Source organism: Ictidomys tridecemlineatus, chromosome 7 (assembly GCF_052094955.1).
Source record: "Ictidomys tridecemlineatus isolate mIctTri1 chromosome 7, mIctTri1.hap1, whole genome shotgun sequence".
NCBI lineage: Eukaryota > Metazoa > Chordata > Mammalia > Rodentia > Sciuridae > Ictidomys > Ictidomys tridecemlineatus.
In genome coordinates this window covers 73,976,159-73,997,397 of record NC_135483.1, presented here as the reverse complement: position 1 = coordinate 73,997,397, position 21,239 = coordinate 73,976,159, and the positions used below count along the sequence as shown (strand labels likewise).

At 38.2% G+C, this 21,239-nt stretch overlaps 1 protein-coding gene and 1 long non-coding RNA gene across 6 annotated transcripts in view; both read right to left on the bottom strand.

Annotated features, from left to right (window-relative positions):
* The window catches only part of Lypla1 (lysophospholipase 1), a 34,353-nt gene extending 28,234 nt beyond the window's left edge, over window positions 1-6,119 (bottom strand). For 2 of the 5 annotated variants that reach the window (XM_078017168.1, XM_078017169.1), the window contains exons 1-3: window positions 5,919-6,119; window positions 5,617-5,700; window positions 5,066-5,097 (exon numbers count right to left, since the gene is read on the bottom strand). In XM_078017168.1, coding sequence (XP_077873294.1) covers window positions 5,066-5,097; window positions 5,617-5,700; window positions 5,919-5,987 — 185 coding nt within the window. In that variant the 5' untranslated portion in view covers window positions 5,988-6,119. The remainder of the gene's footprint in view (window positions 1-5,065; window positions 5,098-5,616; window positions 5,701-5,918) is intronic. The other 3 variants (XM_078017170.1, XM_005322910.5, XM_021724870.3) reach the window with 3 other exon arrangements.
* Window positions 6,120-7,203: 1,084 nt separating this feature from the next.
* On the bottom strand, window positions 7,204-21,201 carry LOC144365494 (uncharacterized). Its single transcript, XR_013423996.1, has 3 exons — window positions 20,992-21,201; window positions 18,885-18,954; window positions 7,204-7,369 (listed from the first exon to the last, which is right to left on the bottom strand). It is a non-coding gene; the product is annotated as an uncharacterized LOC144365494 (long non-coding RNA).
* Window positions 21,202-21,239: the final 38 nt, after the last annotated feature.

The window sequence follows — 21,239 nt, the reverse complement described above, 5'->3', positions numbered from 1 at the left end:
CCATGTTGCCAAACCTATATTATTTATAATCCTCATGTTGTTTGACCTCTCAGTAAAATGTGATCCATTAGCAGTAGATCAGTTCTTTATCTTTCAAACATTCTTTTCTGTGCTTTCACAATCTCCTCGGCCTAGAAAAATCTCACAAAGACTGGTAGTACAGAGCCTAATTCCTGGAGTATATGGAGGGCTGGGGTGTAGTGGGATGAGAATAGTGGCTCATGAAGAGGATTGAACTGTCCACCTGTCCTTTCTTCCTCCTTCATTCTCCTTAACTGGAACTGATTTTCAGCTATCACATTCAAAGGGTGGGAGGAATCCCAGAGACTCAGGAGACTGAGGCAGGAGGACTGTTAAGTTCGAAATCAGCCTCAGCAACTTAGAAAGACCCTGCCTAAAAATAACATATAAAAAGGGGGACTTAGCTCACTGGTATAGCGCCCCTTGGTTCAATCTCTAGTGCAAAACAAATACCAAAAAAGAAAGGTAGGGGGAGGGCAGGCATGGTGGCACATGCTAGCAATCCCAGCATTCAGGAGGATGAGGCAGGAGGAACACAAGTGTAAGGTCAGCCTTGGCAACTCAATGAGAGTCTTGTTTCAAAAGGAAAAGGACTGGGAATGTAGCTTAATGGTAGATGGCCCCTGGGTTCAATCCCCAGTACTGGGGGAAAAAAAAGGTTAGCAGGGGAAGGGTCTCATGTAGAAGCACAGCTGTGGGCTAGTGCAGGTGGAAAGAGTACACTAGAGCTGCATTACTGCTAGAAATGCAGGAGTAGACGCCAGGCTCCTCTTGGAACTACAGATATAGAAAGGGGGAAAGCTATAATAAATCCAGGGTGCTGGGGTAGAATATGAGGAATCAATTTCAACTTAATGTAGACATATTCATTGCCCTGTACACTAAAAGAGCTAGAAGAAACAACCGAAGCGATCAGCACACACAGTTCTCAGGTCTTGGTTCTTTTTTTGTTTTTTTGTACCTGGGATTGAACCCAAGGGTGCTTAACTACTGAGCCACATCCCCAGCCCTTTTTATTTTTTATTTTAAGACAGGGTCTTGTTAGGTTGCTTACAGTCTTGCTAAGTTGCTGAGGTTGGCTTTAAACCTGAAATCTTCCTGCCTCAGCTTCTTGAGCCCTGGAATTACAGGAATGTACCACCACACCAGGCAGATCTTGGTTTTTAAATACAATTCTCTACTGAAAGCACCCAGACTCTTAGAAAAATGGCTTAGTCCAGAAACAGAGCAGGAAAAATATAAGATGATCCTGGCAAAGATTTTGTTTTAATCAAAGCAAAGGAATTGCAAATAATGATAAAAATATATCCAAAAGACATGAGCACTATCCTGAAAGTATTGGATGTATTTTTCTCTGAGGGTTACACTCTTGTTCAATCTGTCATTTATTTCATTCAAGTTGTCTTACACAGGGAATGACCGTTTGACTGGGCAAAAGGGGAGGAGGGGAAGGAACATAGGGGCAGGAAAGATGGTGGAGTGAGATGGACATCATTACCCTAGGTACATGTATGACTGCATATATGGTGTGACGCTACGTTGTGTACAACCAGAGAAATGAAAAGTTGTGCTGCAATTGTATATAGTGAATCAAAATGCATTCTGCTGTCATATATACGTAATTAGAATAAATAATTTTTTAAAATCAGCATAATATGTGCCTGAGATAATTCAATGAGACAAGTACAGCAACATTTCTGAGGTTCTCTTGACAAAAAGGTACAAATCACAAGGAGACATCAGAAAACCCAAACTGAGGGACATTCTACAAAGTAAACGGCCTGTATTTTTTAAAAAAATAAAAAGGTCATGAAAGACAAGGAAGGACTATACCAGACTAAAGGAGACTAAGGAAACATGATAACTAAATGTTATATGTGACTCTGGATTAGATCCTGGAGCGACGAGGGTCAATACTGGATATCAAGTCAAATGAAGGAAATGTGAATGCAGTTGATGAATTAGATGGAAGCATTAAATCAGTGTTAACTTCTTGATTGATGGTTATAGTGTGGTTGTTTGGGAGTATCCTGCAATTAAAAATACATGCTTAGGGTTGGGGATGTGGCTTAGTGGTAGAGTTCTTGCCTAGCATGAGCCCTAGGTTCAATCCTTACACTACAACACACACACACAACACACACACACACACACACACTTATTAAATATGGAGGAATGAAGCAACATGTCTGCAACTTATTCTTATGGTTCCAAATATTAAAAATTGAGCAATCTAAGTGAAAGGTATATAAAGCTGAAAATGCTATTTTTATAACTTACATAAATTTGAAGTTATTTTAAAGCTAAAAAATTTAAAACACAACAGTAAAATATAGCCTATTAAATAAATTTGAGTCCACATTAAATAAACTCAAAGAAGCAAAGTAAAAAACAGAAAAGGATGGAGTTAAAAGTATCATAATAATAATTGATTCAAGTAAGATTTATCCAGATGCTAGGTGAAAGTCTGATGAGGAACTATTTACATGATTTCAAAGTTATCTTCCTTCAACCTGCTTTTTTAATTACAAAGGGAAATAATTGCAGTAGAGAAACTTGGAAGACACCGCCTTAATCAAGTGATTCAAGTTAATGCTAATAGTGGGACAAATGGCATCATTCATCTTTTGATATGACAGTATAAACAGGACATATTGATTTTATGGTATTCATATAAAAAATGCACAGATAGATCTAATCATAAGGAATACTACACAAACTGACTAGCCCAAGCTTTGTAAAATTATCTATGTCACAAAAACAAAAAAGCTTGAGAAATTCTGCCAGATTAAAGACTGAAGAGATGTGACAATTAAATGCAACATGTGAATAGGAACTGGATTGCAGGGGGAAAAGATGGCTACAAAGTACATTACAGGAACAAACTGGCAAAGTTTGAATATGTAGTATATTAGATAATATTCAATGTCCTGAATTTGTTAACTGTTCTGTGGTTATACAAGAGACTCTTTATATATTCATACAGCATTTAATTTATATTTAGTTTACATTACTTAAGAGATTATGCTAAAGTATACGGAAGTAAAGAATCTTATCTGCAATTTAGTCTCGAAGGGTACAGCAAACAGTGTGTATTTCATAAGTACAGAGATTAGTAAGTCTAGGTAAAGGATATTGAGTATCTATTATTCTTGAAACTCTTCTATAAATTTTAAACTATTTCAAAATAAAGCATTTCTTAAAATGAGATAAAAAGAGCTTATCTCTGGGTCTTGGAATCTCAACTATTTTCATTCTCTTTTTAAACATATTTGCATTTAAATTTTTTTACAATACAAATGTAACATTTTCAAAACCATAACAAACACTATTTTTATTTTAGAAAGAAAACTGATTTCCTGCAATACAATATGATCTAAAAGTATTTCTTCAAATAGTAGTTTCACAGTTCATTACACCACTTTGATGTTCAGATGTATTCTGTGAAAGTTAAACATTAAATTGCCACTTGACAGATTGGCTGGGTCTGAATTTCATCATGAATTCATGGAACCAACACAGAGTCAACTTTTCTTCTGTGTTAGGTTACGACATATTTTCAGAACTGGAGACCTTTAGTTTTTTGTTTTACATAAACTTAAATCAAGATGTCACAGATGCTGCTGGTATTTTTTTTAATCTTATCTTGATTTTCTTCATCATCTCCACTCTTAATTTCAGTTTGGAATCTGGCTATACTGGACTCCACAGAGACTCTGCCTCTACTGAGGCAATTTTTGCTTGGACTGGTTCTTCAGACCCAGAAGTTCTCCTTATGGCAAGGTTATATGACAGCAAGCATCTCCCTGGCTTCCATTCAGTAAAATAAAAATCTGTCATTTTCATCGGACTATCGATTGCCAGAAAGTCTTACAACCTTTCCTATAATTCCATATTTGACTGAGCAGAGATGAAAGAATACAAATAATCACTTTAAAGAACGGATCTAGCTCATGTCTAAAGCCATAACACCTTGAACACATCCTATCAGCTGATTTTGGAAGCTAAGCAGGGTCAGGCCTGGTTAATACTTAGAAGAGAGAATTAATCTAGCCCAATTCCTGCCTACCTGCTTGCCTATCTTTTTTTCTTTTTCTTTTCTTTCTTTCTTTCTTTTTTTAGTTGTTGATGGTCACAATACCTTTATTTTGTTTATTTTTATGTGGTTCCAGGATTGACCCTAGTGCCTCATGCATGCTAGGCAAGTGCTCTACCACTGAGCCACAACCCCCCCCACCCCAACACACACATACACATCTATTTAGATACCAGGTCTCTTATGTTGCTCAGAGTGGTCAAAAAGTCCTGTGTTCAAGTGTTGCTTTTGCCTCAGCCTACAGAATAGTTGGAACTTCAAGTCTGAGCCACTGCACCCTACCCAATATTTCATTTTGAAGAACATTAACTAGTGTTTTGGTTGCTTTATCAAAATGAATTTATCTTCTTTCTTCCAAATACAATTTGGAGTTGCAATTTACAAAAAATATGAACTTAGCATTCATATTTTACCTAAGTTTCAAACTGTTAAAAACCTCTCAAATAAGTAAAAGATAAATCACAAAGTTAGTACAATAAACTTGTTAGATAAGCCTCCAAATAAATCTTTGAGTTGCCTCCTCTTGTCCTTCAACTGATTTTCTTCTTTAAGGGATCAACTAATCCCTCATTCAGAACTCTATATGCCCTATATTGCCTTTTAACAAGATCAATTAGCCCCTCCCAACCTGTACTGAAATTTTAACTCCTCTGGAAGGATCTCAACTGCACACCGCCTCTACAAACATTCCACTGTTCTCTGGTATCCAATACCCAAAGTAACCAAGGAGTAGTTTACAATTTTAATATGTTTCAGAAATGGGAGCTGAAAAATGATAAATTCAAGATGATATAGGAAAATTCTGGGACTTTTGAAAACACAGAAGATTAGATCTTAACCACTCGTCTGTAAAACATTACTAGCAATACTTTTTAATACAATTTCCTCCTCTTAAGACACAAAATCTTTCACCCCCGTTTAAGTACTTTTACTAATAATGGTACTTACCCAGTATCTCCCAATCCATGAAGGAAAATAACCTAAAGAGGAGGAGGAAAAAAGTAAGCAATGCTTAAATCAAGGAGCCCACACACAACTGTAGCTTTGGTTAAGGTGAAAAACTGAATGAAGGTTCTTAAAACGTTAAGACAGAATTCCAGAACACTGTGTAGAATTAATATTATAGACCTCTTTTTAAATGGCAAAATAGCAATCACCTTTTCTACTTTTGGTTCCTAAGATAGTTAACGTGGGGTTTTAGCACTTAGAAGTCCCAGTTAGACATTCTGGAGTGCAAATTATCACATTCCAAGGAAAACAGTTTGTCTCCGTCAAGTAAAACCATGGAAGTCTCATACACTGTAGAATTTTTCCATCACAAAAAGGAGTTTCCGGGGGGCAAATATAAGTTTGCAATTCTTAAGAAACAAGTTCCCTTAAAAAAAATCAAGACCTCTTATCTTTTAAGACACTAAAGCTTAAACTTCTGTCACTTGGGACAGGGGTGCAAGGTAGGACAATACAGCAACGTGCTTGCGGACTTGACCTCCTCCACACACCGAGTGGAAGCGTGCTGGAGAGGCACCGGCGCGCGTCGCTTCACGCCGGAGCCAGGCAACCGGGGTCCCGGGGCCGCGCTCCTTCTGCAATGCAGAGGCCAGGGGTCAGGGCCGCTCTCCAGGCCAGCTGCGACCCCAGCGGTGTCCCCTCACGGGCCAGGCCGGGACGCACCACCACCCGCATCCCTCCCGGGCGTCCCCCGACCTGGTCGCCCCCGGCCTGCAACGACCACGCCGCGGGGGGGACAGACGCCGGGGACGGGCCCTGTGGGCCCCTCCGAGCCCCGGCCGCCGTCACTCACCGCGGCGGTGGCCTTCCGGGCAGCAGGAACGACGGAGGGCAGTGGGGCAGACATGTTATTGCCGCACATCCACCGGCTCGCTGGACAGCGCGTCGGAAGCGGAAAGCAGAGCGGGCTCCCGGCCGCGGCCCAAGGGCGTGCGAGCGGCGAGTCCCGGCCCGCGAGTCCGGGCCCGCCCTACCGGGCGCGCGCTCAGGCGCGTGCGCGCCAACGCGGCGCCGCGCCGGCCACCGCGGCTCCTCCGGCTCTCTGGGCTGCCCCGCCCCTCCTCCAGGCCCTCCCGCCGGCCCTCGGCGCGTCACAATGTCCAGGCTTTCCCCGCCCGAGCCTGAGCGCCGCCCGCGCTGACCTCCGCGGGTCTCCATTCCTACCTCTGGTCGCGGTCCCCTGAGCCGGCGCGTGCCCGGTGCGCGGCGTCGGGGCGGACCCGGGGGAGGCCCAGGCCGGCTGCCGGTCCCTGGAGCCGGGCTCCGTCCTCTGCACCAGCCCCAAACCTTATTGCACCCGACCCTGGGTGCTCCTCCTTTGTCTCCGAAGGCCAGGGTTCGCCCATTTGTAAAAGTAAAAGGGAAGGACTGAGGGCACCCCGCTGGGCTGTGGCTGTGTCCCCATTTGGGTTTGCACCCGTGTGCAATTTGGGGGTTGACTCCAGCTTGAGTTGGAACGGAAGCCTTTCAGTTGTCACTCAGAAGCCACAACTTCCCTAAACCTATCCACACTGCTTACAGATGGTCAGATTGCCAAGTGCTACAGATTGAAGCAGAAGTCTAACTGGCCCCTTCCCTGCACTGTTGGGCTGTCTAAAATGTAGTTTATTCAACAACTTTATTGCGTTTTTAATTTATTGCATATGTGGTATGATCTGGTAGGATCCAAGAGATAGTCAAAAAGCTGTGAGCAGCAGGGCGTGGTGGCACATGCCCGTAAATCTCAGGTAGGCTGAGGCAGGAGGATGGCAATTTCATTTTTCAATATCCGACCATCAGTAAGTAGTGTGATCTCATTTACATGAAATATCTAGAATAGAAAATTTCTTGGAGACAGAAAGTAGATTAAATGATATTAAGGCTTAAGGGACAGGAGAATAAAGAGAGATTCCTTAAAGTTTATAGAGTTTTTGTTTAGGGTAATGAAAAAGTTTTGGAAATAGATTCTGGTGAACGTTGGACAACATTTTTTTCATGCAATTAATGCTATTGAATTTTATTCTTAAAAATGTTTAAAAGGCAAATATTACATAGTATACACAACCACAAATTTTTAAAGTTAATATTATAATGTGTTAGTCATCTTTTCGTTGTTTATTACATACCTAAAAAAACCCACTTAGGAAAGGAAAGATTTATTTTGGTTTATGGTTTCAAAGTTTTGAGTCCAGGATTGGCTAGCTCCAAGATAGAAACATCATGGCGGAAAGTTATTGCAAAGGAAAGCTGCTCATCTCATGGCATCTATGAAGCAGAGAGTCAGAGAACAAGGGATTAGGGAAAAGATACAGTCTTAAGGGTATGTCCCCCAAGGACGAATTCCTTCAACTAAGTTCTATCTGCTTCCCTTTTCATCGCCTCCAAATAGTCCATTCAGATTATGAATTCATAGATGGATTAAAATGAAGCTAGTGCCCTCATGATCAAATCACTTCTCCAAAGCCTACCTCTGAATACTGCTGCACTGGAGACCAAGTCTTCAATACATGAGCCTTTGCGAGGGGCGGGGGGGGGGGGGGGGGGGGGGACGACGGACATTCCAGATTTGAGCCATAACATGTAATATACCCAAACTACTGAACTGTACACTTAAATTTTTTTTTTTTTTTTTTTTTAGTTGTAGTCAGACACAATGCCTTTATTTTATTTATTTTTATGTGGTGCTGAGGATCGAACCCAGCGCCTTGCACTGCTGGGCAAGCACTGTACCGCTGAACCATAACCCAGCCCTCATCTGTACAATTTTTTAAAAGAAAACTTTTTTCTTTTTTCACTAGGTGCGGTGGTACATAATTATAATCCCAGTGGCTGAGGAGGCTGAGGCAGGGGAGGATCGAGAGTTCAAAGCCAGCCTCAACAACTTAGCCAGACCTTGTCTCTAAATAAAATATTTTTCAAAAGGGCTGGGGATGTGGCTCAGTGGTTGAGTGTCCCTGAGTTCAATCCCTGGTACCAAGAAAGAAAAAAAGAAAAAAAAAAAAAACTGCAGGCAGGCTAAACGAAGTACTGGCAGCCAATCATATTATCTACTTGTGCTCCTAATTTTCTATCCCTGGCAGCTTGTGTCTGAACTCAGGGTTAAGACTGATAGTCCCATGCCTTGCACAGAACCTCCCTAAGCAGGGTGTCACCATAGCAACTGGGCAATCTTGACCTATATCTTTGCACAGCAAGTTCCCAGTCTAGGGCAGTCTCCTGCTTTGAGACAAAGACCCTGATCCAAGTCACCACTCCCCACATTTGTCCATAATTTGCCTGCAGTAGCTGATGTCATTTAAAGTTGGGGGACAGGACAGTAATTACCCTTGGAGTAATTTCTAAAGCCTTTTAAGTTAAAAAAATTTTTTTTCACCACTTAGTTATCATGAGGGGAATATTCTTCCACATCCCTATACCCCCCTTCTGGAAGTTCCTGTCTTTATCTGTTGCTTTTTAAGTTAGTTTGAATAGTGTATGTATTTCATGGAATTTGATTTCAAGTAATTTCATTTAAATTGTTGAGTTTATTGATGCAAAGTTTTTCACTATATTCCAATCTCATTTTTTAATGTCTGAAGAATTTATAATGATGTTTCATCTGCCATTCCTAATGTTAGTAGTTTGTGTCTTTACTCTTACCCTTGATGGTCTGGCTTAGATTCTAAATTATATTGACCTCATATAATCTGCTTTTTATTTAATTGTTTTCCTCTTTTTTATTTCATTGGCTTTTTTTCTTTTGCCATTTTCTGCCTCTTTTATTGTCTTTACATTTTTTATTTTAGTTTTCTTCTCCCTAGCTTTTTTAGTTCATTGATTTGAGAGTTTTCTTCTTTACTAGTGTTTTTTTATTTAAATTTTTTTTTAATTTTTAAAAATTTATTTTGTAGTTAAAGCACCCAGAGCTCAATCTCTAGTTAACAACAACAACAACAAGAACAAAAAATGTATTTTAAAAAAGTTTTGTTTGTGTCTTTGTATTTCTATTGCTCAGTGCTACAATAGAAATAAAATGAAACCACAGGGCAGCAAAATGTGTGATTTTTACTTCAGGGTTAAGCATAGGAAATGAAATCCCAAAGGTGTTTACCGCACAAAGCTATATAGGAAAAAAAAAGTGAATCATTTGTACAAATAGCCAGATGAAATCTACACCCAATAAATTGTTGTGCATTCTTTCAGGTAAAGAAAACAAAGATTAATTACTTGGAGAAGAAATTACATAAGTCTTACTTAGACTAAAGAAATACCTAGTATGTTAACATACTACTTTCACAAATCTTCTCTTAAACAACCATATGTAGCCTTGATGTCATTAGTTTCCAAGAACAGCTTAACCATACCCCATACATTTTTATGTTATGCTTTGGTTTCACCCCATTAAATATATTCATTTTTTTCCTTTTTTGACCTATAGGTTATTTAAAAAAATATATTATTTCACTTTCTCAAATGTGTCCCACTTTTCTATACAATCTCTATTTTAATCTTTGTTTATCTTATGGTATTGGGGATAGAACCCAGGGTGATGTGCTAGTAAAAACAGAAGGTTTGTGTCTCCTCCGAACTCATATGTTGAGATCCTCATCCCTAATGTGGTATTAGGAAGCAGGGCTGTTAGGAGACAATTAACTCATGAGGGTGAGTACCCTTATAAAAAAGACCCTGAAAGAGGGCATCATCCAAATCCAACCAAGTTAGCATTCTGATCTCTACTTTTCAGCCTTCATAACTGACAAATCAATGTTTGTGGTTAAGTCACCCACTATGATAATTTGTGTATCAGCTTAATTGACTAAGATGTATTTATTAGCATGATTTTTTGCTTGTTTCTCCTGCTTGGGAAAATTCTGCTTATAGGATTATAAATTTATAACTTATTAAATTCAGGGAATTTTTTTTTTTTAGTTCTCAATGAACCTTTATTTTATTTATTTATATGTAGGGCTGAGAATCAAACCAGTGCCTCACTCATGCTAGGCAAGCGCTCTCTAACTGAGCCACAACCCTAGCGCAAATTCAGCCATTGGTTCTTTAACTTTTTTTGTCCCATCCTCTCCCCTTTTGGGAATCCTATTACACCCATATCAGGACACTTGGTGTTATTTCACAATTCACAGATATTGTGTTGTTCATTTTCCAAGTCCTTCCTCTATCTCATTTTAAGTGATTTCTATGGTTGTCTTCAAGTTTATTAATCTTTTATTTTTTAAACAGGATCTAATCTGCTGATAATCTTATTCAGTCCATTTTTTCTACTAGGATATTATATTTTTCTTCTCTAGATTTCTATGTGTAGATTTTTTTTTCTTTTAGAGTAGCAAAGTGCTATTATTTTCCCCTCGTCCAGTGCTTTTTAAAAAAATTGTGGCAAGCCATTGGGTACAGTGGCACATGCCTATAAATTCCAGGGTCTTGGGAGGCTGAAGTAGGACAATCCCAAGTTCAAAACCAGTGTTGGTAATTTAGCAAGGCCCTAAGCAATTTAGTGAGACCCTGTCTCAAAAAATAAAAATGAAAACATCTGGGGATATGGCTCAGTGGTTAAGTGCCTTTGTGTTTAATCTTTGGTACCATAATAATAATAACAATAATAATTAATAACAACAACAATAACAAATAAAAAATCATGGCTAAAAACATAAAATTTACCATCTTAATCATTTTTAAATAAACAATTCACTTGTGTTAATTATATTTGCATTGTTGTGAATTAGATTTTTGTATATCTTTCATATTTTTTCTTTTCTTATATTTTTTTTAGTTGTAGGTAGACATAATATCCTTATTTTATTTATTTATTTTTATGTGGTGCTGAGGATTGAACCCAGTGTGTAGTTTTTTGTAGCGCTGTACCATTGAGCTACAACCCCAGCCCTCATATTTTTTCTTAAAAGGCTCATCCTTCTACCTTCTTAAACATATGAACTCTATTTATACTGCTTTAAAACTATCTTAACAATTTCTATCACCTGTGTCACGTCTAGGTCTGTTTAAATTGAGTGATTTTTTTTTTCTTTTCATCATAGCTCTGTTTTTTCTTTTTATTTGCCTACATGGTATTTAAAACACACACATACACACACACACACACATACACACACAAATGTCAGATATTGTGAATTTTACCTTGTCAGTTGACATGGTTCCACATATTTTATTGGTTTGTTTGTTTTTGGTGGTGGTTGTAGATTTTTTTTTTTAAGTTTGTGACTTTATTTGGGGATTCAATTAAGTCAATTATAGTCAATTTGGTCCTTTTGAAGCTTACCTTTTCACGTTTTTAGCTCGTAATGCAGGGTGAATTTGATCTCCATACTGATACAATACCTTTTTGAGAATGCCCCTTTCCATGAGCAAATTTTTTTGTTGGACTGGTGGGAATGTAAAGTATTCCCAACCTTATGTGAGCTCTCAGACTGTTTCTACCTGACTCTTTCTGGCTCTTCCTATGGCTTTGAATGTTTTAATTGCATACATGTGCTGATAGATTTGCATTTGGAACCCTCCCTGTGCAGCTCTCTCATCTTTTATGCTCAGCCTAATAAATTCTAATAAAGCTCCCTATGTAAACTATGTCTTCTCAGGTCAGGGAGACCACAGGCCTCTTTTGGATATTTCCTATGTATCTTGGAAATTCTCTCCAGGAAATAAGCTGGAGTTACAGTATGTCTTTTGTTTCATTTTTTTTCCCAGATATCTCTTTCAATGGCTATTACTTAATATCTGGAAACTCTCATTTCATATACTTTGTCTGGTTTCTTAGTTGTGTATAGTGGAAGGATAAATCTCATTTTTAAAAAATCTGGTTGTTTCTACTTCATCACCTAGAAGAATATTCTCAAAAATACCACATAGTCATTATTCAGTATCTTTAGGGGATTGCTTTCAGGGACCACCCACCTTGCCACTGATACCAAAATCCACTGATGCCCAAGTTCCTTATGTAAAATGATATAGTATGTGCATATAACTTATATACAAGTTCCCATACATTAAAAACATCTTTAGGTTCCTTATAATACTAATATAAAGTACTGTGTAATTTAGGGAATAATGACAAGAAGATGTCTATACATGTTTAGCACATATGATTTTTATTTTTTTTGGATTCTGGGGAGTGAACCCTGGGGCACTCTACCACTGAACTACACTTCCAGCCTTCTCTAGTTTTAATTTGTTTTGAGACAGGGTCCACTAATTTTCCCAGGCTGGCCTCAATTTATGATTCTCCTGCCTCAAGCCTCCCAAGTCACTGGTATTGTAGGCATGTGCCACCATGCCTACACAACAAACACAATTTTTTTTTTCAAATATTTTTGATCTTCTGTTGGTTGAATCCATGGTTACAGAACACGGATATGGAGAGTGAAATGTACTCTGTTCATGGATATATATACAAGAGCAGAAAAAAAACATAAAAGTATGGGAAAGATAAATTCTAAATTCAAAGTAGTAGTTACTTTGGGGAAGCTGGGAGAAAGAGGAATGTGATTATGTATAAAATAGACCTGTTACTATATGTGTAATGGTTCATAAGTGGGTATTAGGCATTTATTATTAGTTATATTTAACATCAGACCATCTAGAATATTTCATAATGAAAAGATCCAAAATAGAAAAAGCTTTTCTCTTTTTTTTCTTTCTTTCTTTTTTCTTTTTTAAAGAAAGAAACCATAAAAATACTGGGAGGTGTTATGCCAGATTTGTGGGACCCCAATAGACCTCCGGGAGCCGAATCCGATGCAATCACACAAAAGTCTTTACTGCAAGCTCGAACCTGGACTCACAACTGTTCCCAATGCTGAGGTCCCAGGGAGTAAGCCCCCGTCCTTTGTTCAGTGAGATTTTATAGGTTTGGGGGGTACTCTATGAATCACAACATCACATAGCAAATCATTCCATACCGCGGGAAAGTCAAACAACTCTTAACATTGATTAGCACACTCACTGGTGGGAACAAGTTGGGTAGGGGTGATTGGTTACTGCAAGAGGGGGATTCATTTGAACTGATTGGTTTAGGCCTCAAGGAGTGTATGTGCTAAACTACATGGTTTCCCAACATGTTATCAACCACCATGAACTACTTGGGGATCATCTGGCATCCCAGGTATTTTCCCTGTCTCATGCTGATTGGAGGTTGCTAGGGGGGGTGTTGTGGGTCCTTACCTAGCCTGAGTCAGGGACACCTGGCGCCTCAAATCTCTCCTGTTATTTGTAGATAAACAACTCAGCAGGGTGGGTATGTGACTAGGAGTGTTCTGTGAGTTTTTCCAAGGACAAGGGTCACACCCCCTTCCTAGGACAGGCTTTGCTCTGAGGTAGAGGCTGGTTTCTCAAAAATGGAGTCACATTAGTTTCTCAGAGGAAAAAAAGCATGTATATCTTAGTGGGATTTATAAACTTGATAAAACCTTTTGTTCCTTCCTTCAAATGGATGTGTAATATATAAACAAAAGTCTTGAAATTATAATCAACTATCATAAAATCATGGAGCCAGTTCTATACCATTTCTTTGATTTTTGCTCTGAGAATTCAATAAGGAGAGTAAGTGTATTTCCATAGTGTTCTGTACTTTTAGAAAATCTTAAGGTAGGCTGGCTGAAGCTGGGAAAACTGGAATGCTGAGTAGGGAAAATGAGGAAACATCCTAAGGGTTCATTCTTCCAGCTCTGTAAAAATAGTAGAAAACTATTTCCTCAATCTTAGGGGGATGAGGTAGCAATAAGACTTCCCAAGCCACTTTGTGTTTCTACTGTGTGCCTCCCAGTGAGACCAGAACTGGCAATACTGATGACCTTGTACAGTGGGAGAACTCTTACCACTGCCAGATGTATCTGTGCCTTTCCCTCTGCTTTATTTTCCTTTGGGTGCAAAGGATCATGGTAGTCTTTAATCATATTATCCAAATATTCCTGGTTGATTCTCTATCTCCCAGGGTGTCATAGGATTGACTCTCAGACTTGTTTTAGATGAGGTGATATGAGTAGTTGTGATCAATGAATTTTAACTGGAAGAGAGAAGTGCCGCTAATACTAGTCTAGATTTTCTTTGCTAGTGTGAGACCCTCCAGAGTCCTCTTTCCATTTGTCATAGCAGAGTACAAATTTCAAGACGGTGGCTGCTCTCCAACTGGGTTTTAAAATTAGAACCCCTAGCTGATCTTACATGGGATTACTATGCGATTCAGAAATGAACCTCTGCTTAGAAGGCACTAAAGGTTCTTTTGTATCATTCGGCTCTAATGTCCTTTCAGACAGTCAACCCTTGAGCATTCATTCAAAAAGCACCCACAAGTATCAGCTACTTTCTAACACACTCCGGTTTGCTTTTATGGTGCTGTGAAATGGCTTTATTTACTTGTACTTTTGGTGTGTGTGTGTGTGTGTGTGCGCGCGCGCGCGCATACACACTCCCATCCTCTAGGACAGAGAACGTCACAAGAACAGAAAACCTTGCCTATTTTACTCACTGCAGTATACACACTTTGAGGATAGATAGGCAGGGATTGGAGAAGCTGGATACAAACAGGCCACAGTAAGAAGCTTGTGGTTTATTCTAAGTGCAGTGTGAAGTCACTGAAGAAGGGTAATGAGGCTCTGATTACTTTCAGAGAATGGATAAGGGACAACAGAGAAAGTGAAAACACAGACACCAGTTTGCAGCCTTTTGCATTTTTCTAGGTAAAATGATAGTTGGCTGAACTAGGGTAGTGTTTGTGGATCAAAGATATCAGTCTTATTATGTGGGAAACAGGGAAAGAGGAATCAAGAATGATCCTCAGGTTTTTAGCTTGAACTAGATAAATAAGAGATGACATTTATTGAGAGAACGAATAGAAGAAAAGAACAATTGGTTTGGGAGGTTGTAGCAAATAATCAGAAATTCATGATTTCTTTTTGACTATGTTAAGAAGTCATCTTAGTCAAGATAACCAATTGATCAACTGGGGATAACTCACAGTGTAGATAAAAATCTGTAGTTTGGGGATGCAGATATAAATTTAAGAATTTTTAAGCCATTCATGATCACTTTTGGAGAACATCTGCATAGAAAAAATGTCCACATTTATTTAGAGCTCAGATAACTATTGGAAGAGTTAACAAAAGTGACTGAGAAAGATCAATGAGGGATGGGAAAAGAAATTCCAAACACAGGCTGTCCCAGAATTCAAACATGGAAAACATTACAAGGAGAGAGGGATCAACTGCCTTGACTGCTTCTAAGAACTCAATTAAGAGAACAGAAAAGTCCTTAGCAGATTTGGCAATATGGAAGCTATTAATAATCAAGTATATAAATTTAAAAAATATGGCTTGAGATACCGTACACAGAACTCTTTTGAGGACTTTTGCTATGAAAACAGAGAAATGGGCAAAGCTAGAGGAACAGAGTGATGGAAGGGTGAAGAAAAGTGGTGTTCTTTTAAAAATTTTTTTTAAAGATGAGTGATATTGGAGCAAACTCACATTAGAGCATTTCCCAAAAAATACATTCTTATTTTTAATTGACACACAGTACTTGTACAAATATATTTGATAGAATGTGACATTTTAGTATATATATAGAATATATAATGGTCAAATCAGAGAAACTGACACCCCTATAACCTCATACATTTTTCACTTCTTTGTCTTGGGAAAATTCAAAATTCTCTCTACTACCTATTCTGAAATACACAATTAATCCTGGTCAACCACAGTCATCTACTGTGATACCAAACATTAGAAGTTATTCCTTCTCACATTAGAGCATTTTTATATGATGATGAGAGACTATCCAATATAAGGAGAGATGTGTGACAGAAAAGGGATAATAAAAGCAAATGGAGCCAGGCATGGTGGTGCACTTCTGTAATCCCAGCAACTCAGGAGGCTGAGGCAGAAGGATCAAAAGTTTAAGGCCAGTCTCAGCAAATTAGTGAGGCCCTCAGCCAGAGAGACTGTGTCTCAAAATTAATAAAAATAAAAAATGACTGGGGATGTGGCTCAGTGATAAGTGTCCCTGAGTTAAACTCCTAGTACCAAACAACAACAACAACAAACAAATAGGAGTGCAGATCTCAGGTGGAAAGACTCACTTAAATAGGATGATAGAGAACAAATGCAGTTATAGGAAAGATTGCAGCGTGGCAGGATGTTGAGGAAGTTCCCAATCTCACTATATATATATATTTTTTTTTAAAGAAAAGAATCGTTAGCTGAAGAAGAAAAAAGATAAAAAATTGTAATCTTGGGAAGTGAAAAAGTAAGTTTCTAGAAAACTGAATAACCAATTTGAGATTTCTGATTAAGAATTTAAAAGAAGCCTGTCAACCTGAAAGTTAGTTCTTTGCAGTCAGTAAAGAGGTGAACACTGAAAATTGCTCTAGATGGGTCTAGAGATAGCAAATACAGTAATTATAGTTTATTTTCCTAAATAATCACTTGAAGTATACAGGTATAATATAAACCATGACAATGAGAAAAATACAACTAACAAAATTTGGAAAGTAGAAGGGGCAAAGAAGTATAAGAGATTAGACATTTCAAAGCTTCATCTTATTGAGAATGAAGAGCTAAAGTATACTTTTTAAGGTTGAAAATCCAAGAAATAGAAGTGGAACATGTATTAAAACTTAAATATAGTATATAATATACAATAATATATTATGGTAATTATGATATTAATTAACATTCACACACATAACATATAAGCTCTAGAGTACAATTTCCAGCCTATTTTTAATTAACCTGTGTTTTGTTGGGCATGCATGAGGCCCTGGGTTCAATTCCCAACACCATACACACACACAAAAAAATGTTAATGCACTATGTCAAAAATTTCATTGAAATAGTTGCAGAATTGAAAACTTGGGATCTAATGGGTTAAAGTACTGAAATTACATATTTAAATTACAAACTTTACCATGAGATAATTAAAATACTGGGAGGAAATAGTTTTAAGTTATCGAAATGTTCATCTACCATAAGATAAGTGAATACAATGTTGAAAGTTGAATTAAAAAAAAATTAATGGGGCTGGGGACATAACTCAGTTTGTAGAGTGCTTGCCTTGCTAGCACAAGGCCCTGGGTACAATCCCCAGCAGCACACACACACACACACACACACACACACACACACACAAAGAAAAAACAACATAAAAAAAGCCATACATACAATTAGTGGAGAGATTTTATTTATTTATTAATTTATTAATAAGCAGGAATCACCGGAAGAAACAAAAATGGAAAGCTAAAAGTGATTGCTTATAGGGCTGGGGGTGTGGCTCAAGGTCCAGGGTTTGATCCTCATCACCATAGGGAATTGCTTTTGGGAAGTGAAAATAAAAATAGGATAGGAAACTTGCTTCACATCATAAGCCCTTATATGCTATTGGATTTTTTAAAATAACATATGTGGCCATTACCATATTTTAATAAAATTAAAATAAAAGCCTATCTAGGTGTGAACTTGGAACTAAGCTTTTGTAAAATGAACTAGGTTTCATCAAGGAGACTGATTTCTAGCCCCCTTCTATCCCCTCTTCATAGAACTCTCTCAATACTAGTTTTCTCCCCAAATCAAAGGAATTCAAAGCTTTCCTGGGCCTGGTTTCCTCCTACCTCCTCTAAGGAATAATTATTTTTGCTTTCTGCTTCTCAAAATTGATTATCACACACCTAGTCTATTCTTGGTTCCATTCTGAAAATGCCTTACTTTTGGACAGGTAGTAAAATTCAATCATAGTCTAATAAATGCAGATTCTTTCTTCCTCCTGTTCACATTTCTGCCAAGATGTTAAGGTATTATTCAATGAGTTATCTCATTTAGGGAGATGTGATTTAGTTTTGTTGTTTTTTAAGCTCAATAACAGATGATTAAGTTGATCAAACAATTCATTTTGTTGGATAGTATGAGGGGTTCATGCAAAGCATATGATGAATTTATTTCCTTTAATTTTAATTTCTTCACTCTCACCTTGAGAATGTGTTTCTAAAATAATGAGCTCAAAGGAATCAATTTACATTAACAAATTATTAGGCACTGGTACAGATGAGAGATTATTTGAGAGTGCTTGGGGCTTTCCCAAGGCATTTCTAATTACTTCATCTTTACAGGATTCATTTCATTGTTTTTATGTAATGATTCAGTAGTCCCTATGAACTTGGGCTGGAATCAGGATAGACCCTGAATAGTTGTTGAGATAAATGTTTCCTTATTACAAGGCCTCCTTAGCTTGATCTAAAAATGGGTTTAGAACAACACCCCAAGCATGTGGGTGTGTAATAAATATTAACTCTGTGATGATGATGAAAAACTTCTACAGACTTAAGGCAAGGATCACTGACTTATTCACCACACCTCCTCAATTTACATTCTTACGGCAAAGATGAAACTCATCAAATAATTCTGACAGATTTATATGCTTAATTAACATGTTGAATATAAGATAAACAAGTAGCCTACAATTAACTGCAAACCATTATTATTTCCACTATTAACTGATGTCCACCAATCACATTACATAACCCACACAACCAAGATAATATCTATTTCTGAGAAGCACAGCACATTATTTTGCATTTCCTATATCTCATTTACTCAATAAAAATTTCCCAAAACAAAAAACCATTATTGGTATTAACACTTAACCAGAAGTTCATTGTTTAATGCAAACATCTATTTTCTAAGTAGAGGGAAAAAAATCATGTACCTTTGTGTATTTTGTGATTTTTTTCCCCAAAGATATGAAATTTCTAAGGCTGGGGATGTGGCTCAAGCGGTAGTGTGCTCACCTGGCATGTGTGCGGCCCAGGTTCGATCCTCAGCATCACATACAAACAAAGATGTTGTGTCCACCAATAACTAAAAGAAATAAATATTAAAAAAATTCTCTTTCTCTCTCTCTCCTCTCTCTTTAAAAAAAAAGATATGAAAGTTCTAATAAAAAGGTGATGGAGGCTTTTGAATTAAAAGCTATTTAGTATTATTATTATGAGAGATTGAACCCAAGGTACTTAACTCCTGAGCCACATCCCCAGACCATTTTTATTTTTATTTTGAGACAGGATCTCAATAGTTTGTTTACAGTCTCACTATGTTGCTGAGGCTGCCTTTGAACCTGAGATCCTCCTGCCTTACCCTTCTGAACCTCTGATTACAGGTGTGCATCACCACATTCAGCCTGGCTATTGAGGAGGCTAAGGCAGAAGGATGCAAATTTGAGGCTGGATGGGCAATTTAGCAAAGCCTTGTTTCAAAATAAAACAAAAAAGGGGTGGAGATGTAGCTGAGTGGAAGAGTGCTTGCCTACCAAACATAAGACTCTGGGTTCAACCCCAGTACAAACAAAACCAAAAACAAACAAAAACCATTACAGACAAGAAGTAGCTTCTATTTTTCCCTCTACATTCTATTTCTTTGATACTTCTGCACCTTACCTTCATGTAATTGTGCAGAACACTTATATCTTATTTCTTCTATTTTTGCTAATTTATCTACAAGAGTGTGGGAGGCCATCCTCGCACATGATTTGAGTTACCTCCCTGGCTGGGCAGAGGTGCTTAAACACATCCTTGTGTCCAGAGCTTTCCCCACCCTTCTCAGGTCCCAGGGCTTGTCTGTGTGGAGGCGTGTCTGGCCAGTACCCCAAAGACCCAATTGTCCCACCTGACCTTGGGACACTGCCCCCCTTAATCTTCATTGGATGGGATTTTTCCTCAGAATTTTTTGTTCCCCAATAAAAGTCCACTCCCTGGCGTCTCTCTGGCTAGCCTCTTCAGTAAACCTCGCTACTCAATAGGTAGCTGGAGGCTGGAGCTAGGAGAAGCTATCCTAGAGCTGGTTTAAAGATAAGTAGAGCCTGTCTCTTTAATTCAAAACTCCCTTGGGATTTCTTATGTAGCTGAACCTTCATTTATGAAGCCTGTGCTGGCCACGGGCTACACAAGAGTATTCCTTAAAAAAAAACAAAACAAAACAAAACAAAAAAAACAAAAACAAAAAAAAAACTTTCAAAAATACTTATTTTGGAAATTCTCTCCTGGATTTCTGCGAACAAAATCCTGCTTGATTTCATCCATGCAATAAATTCAGTATATTGCTCATACATACTGCTTAAATAAAAGAATGAATGCAAATGCTTCTTTATGGATCTAGATTACACTGGATTTAAGGTAACTTCAAAGCGTTTTAGTTAAACATAAACAGATGTCCTCCAAAAGGTTTCTCACCTTTAGTATTTGTGATTGCTAGTAAGAGCCAACAGGAACGATTCCCTTGCAAAACAGTGAAATAGCAAAAGAATATTAAAGGAAAGAGAAGGGAAGCAACATATATATATATTTTTTTACATTAAACTCACTCAGACAGTGTGTTTAAACTCACTTATTCTTGGAGTTAAAATAATGTGTTTTGTGACGAAAATAAATATTCCCTTCTTACATTACAAAAATACAAAATACAAAAAGTACTAGAAGGAGGCAGTGTAAGTTTGAATGCTGGCTCTGCTGTTGTGCGACCTGGGTCGATGCCACGCCTTACCCTCTGTCTGCAAAACGAGGTTAACATCTACCTCGAGAGTGGTTGTTTAGTTAGATAAATTGAATAAGACCAACTTTACGCATTGTCTGGCACTTACTAGGCGCTCGGTGTGGTTCCTATCATTAATAGTAAATCAAGTTAGTATTCGATACACACAGATGAGAATTCAGTTGGAATCCTAATTCAGACACTAATATTAAAGTCAGGCATTTTAAAAACTCCACTCCAGGTATTATTTTTTTGTATCTCGCAGTGTATCCCGCTCACATTATTTTATTCTGGGTTCCACATTAAGCTTAGCGAATACATTGCTTCGTGACATTGTCTCTTAACACAAAATATGCAAAGCCAAATACTGACCGGAAAAAAAAGGACCCTCTAACGCACCGTTTTAAGTGCGTGCCCTTTTTTGGCGGAAGAGAATGTTTTTCAATCGAAACGGGGACTCGAGAACGAAGCAGGATCTTGCAACATAGGATCACAGCCTCAAAGTACCAAAATAAAACTTTGTTGCTAGCTTTCGACACAAGATTGCAAATTCCACAGACACGGCCGGAATCCAGAGCTCCCGACGCGCGACAGCAGCACGACAGGGGCGGGGCCGCGGC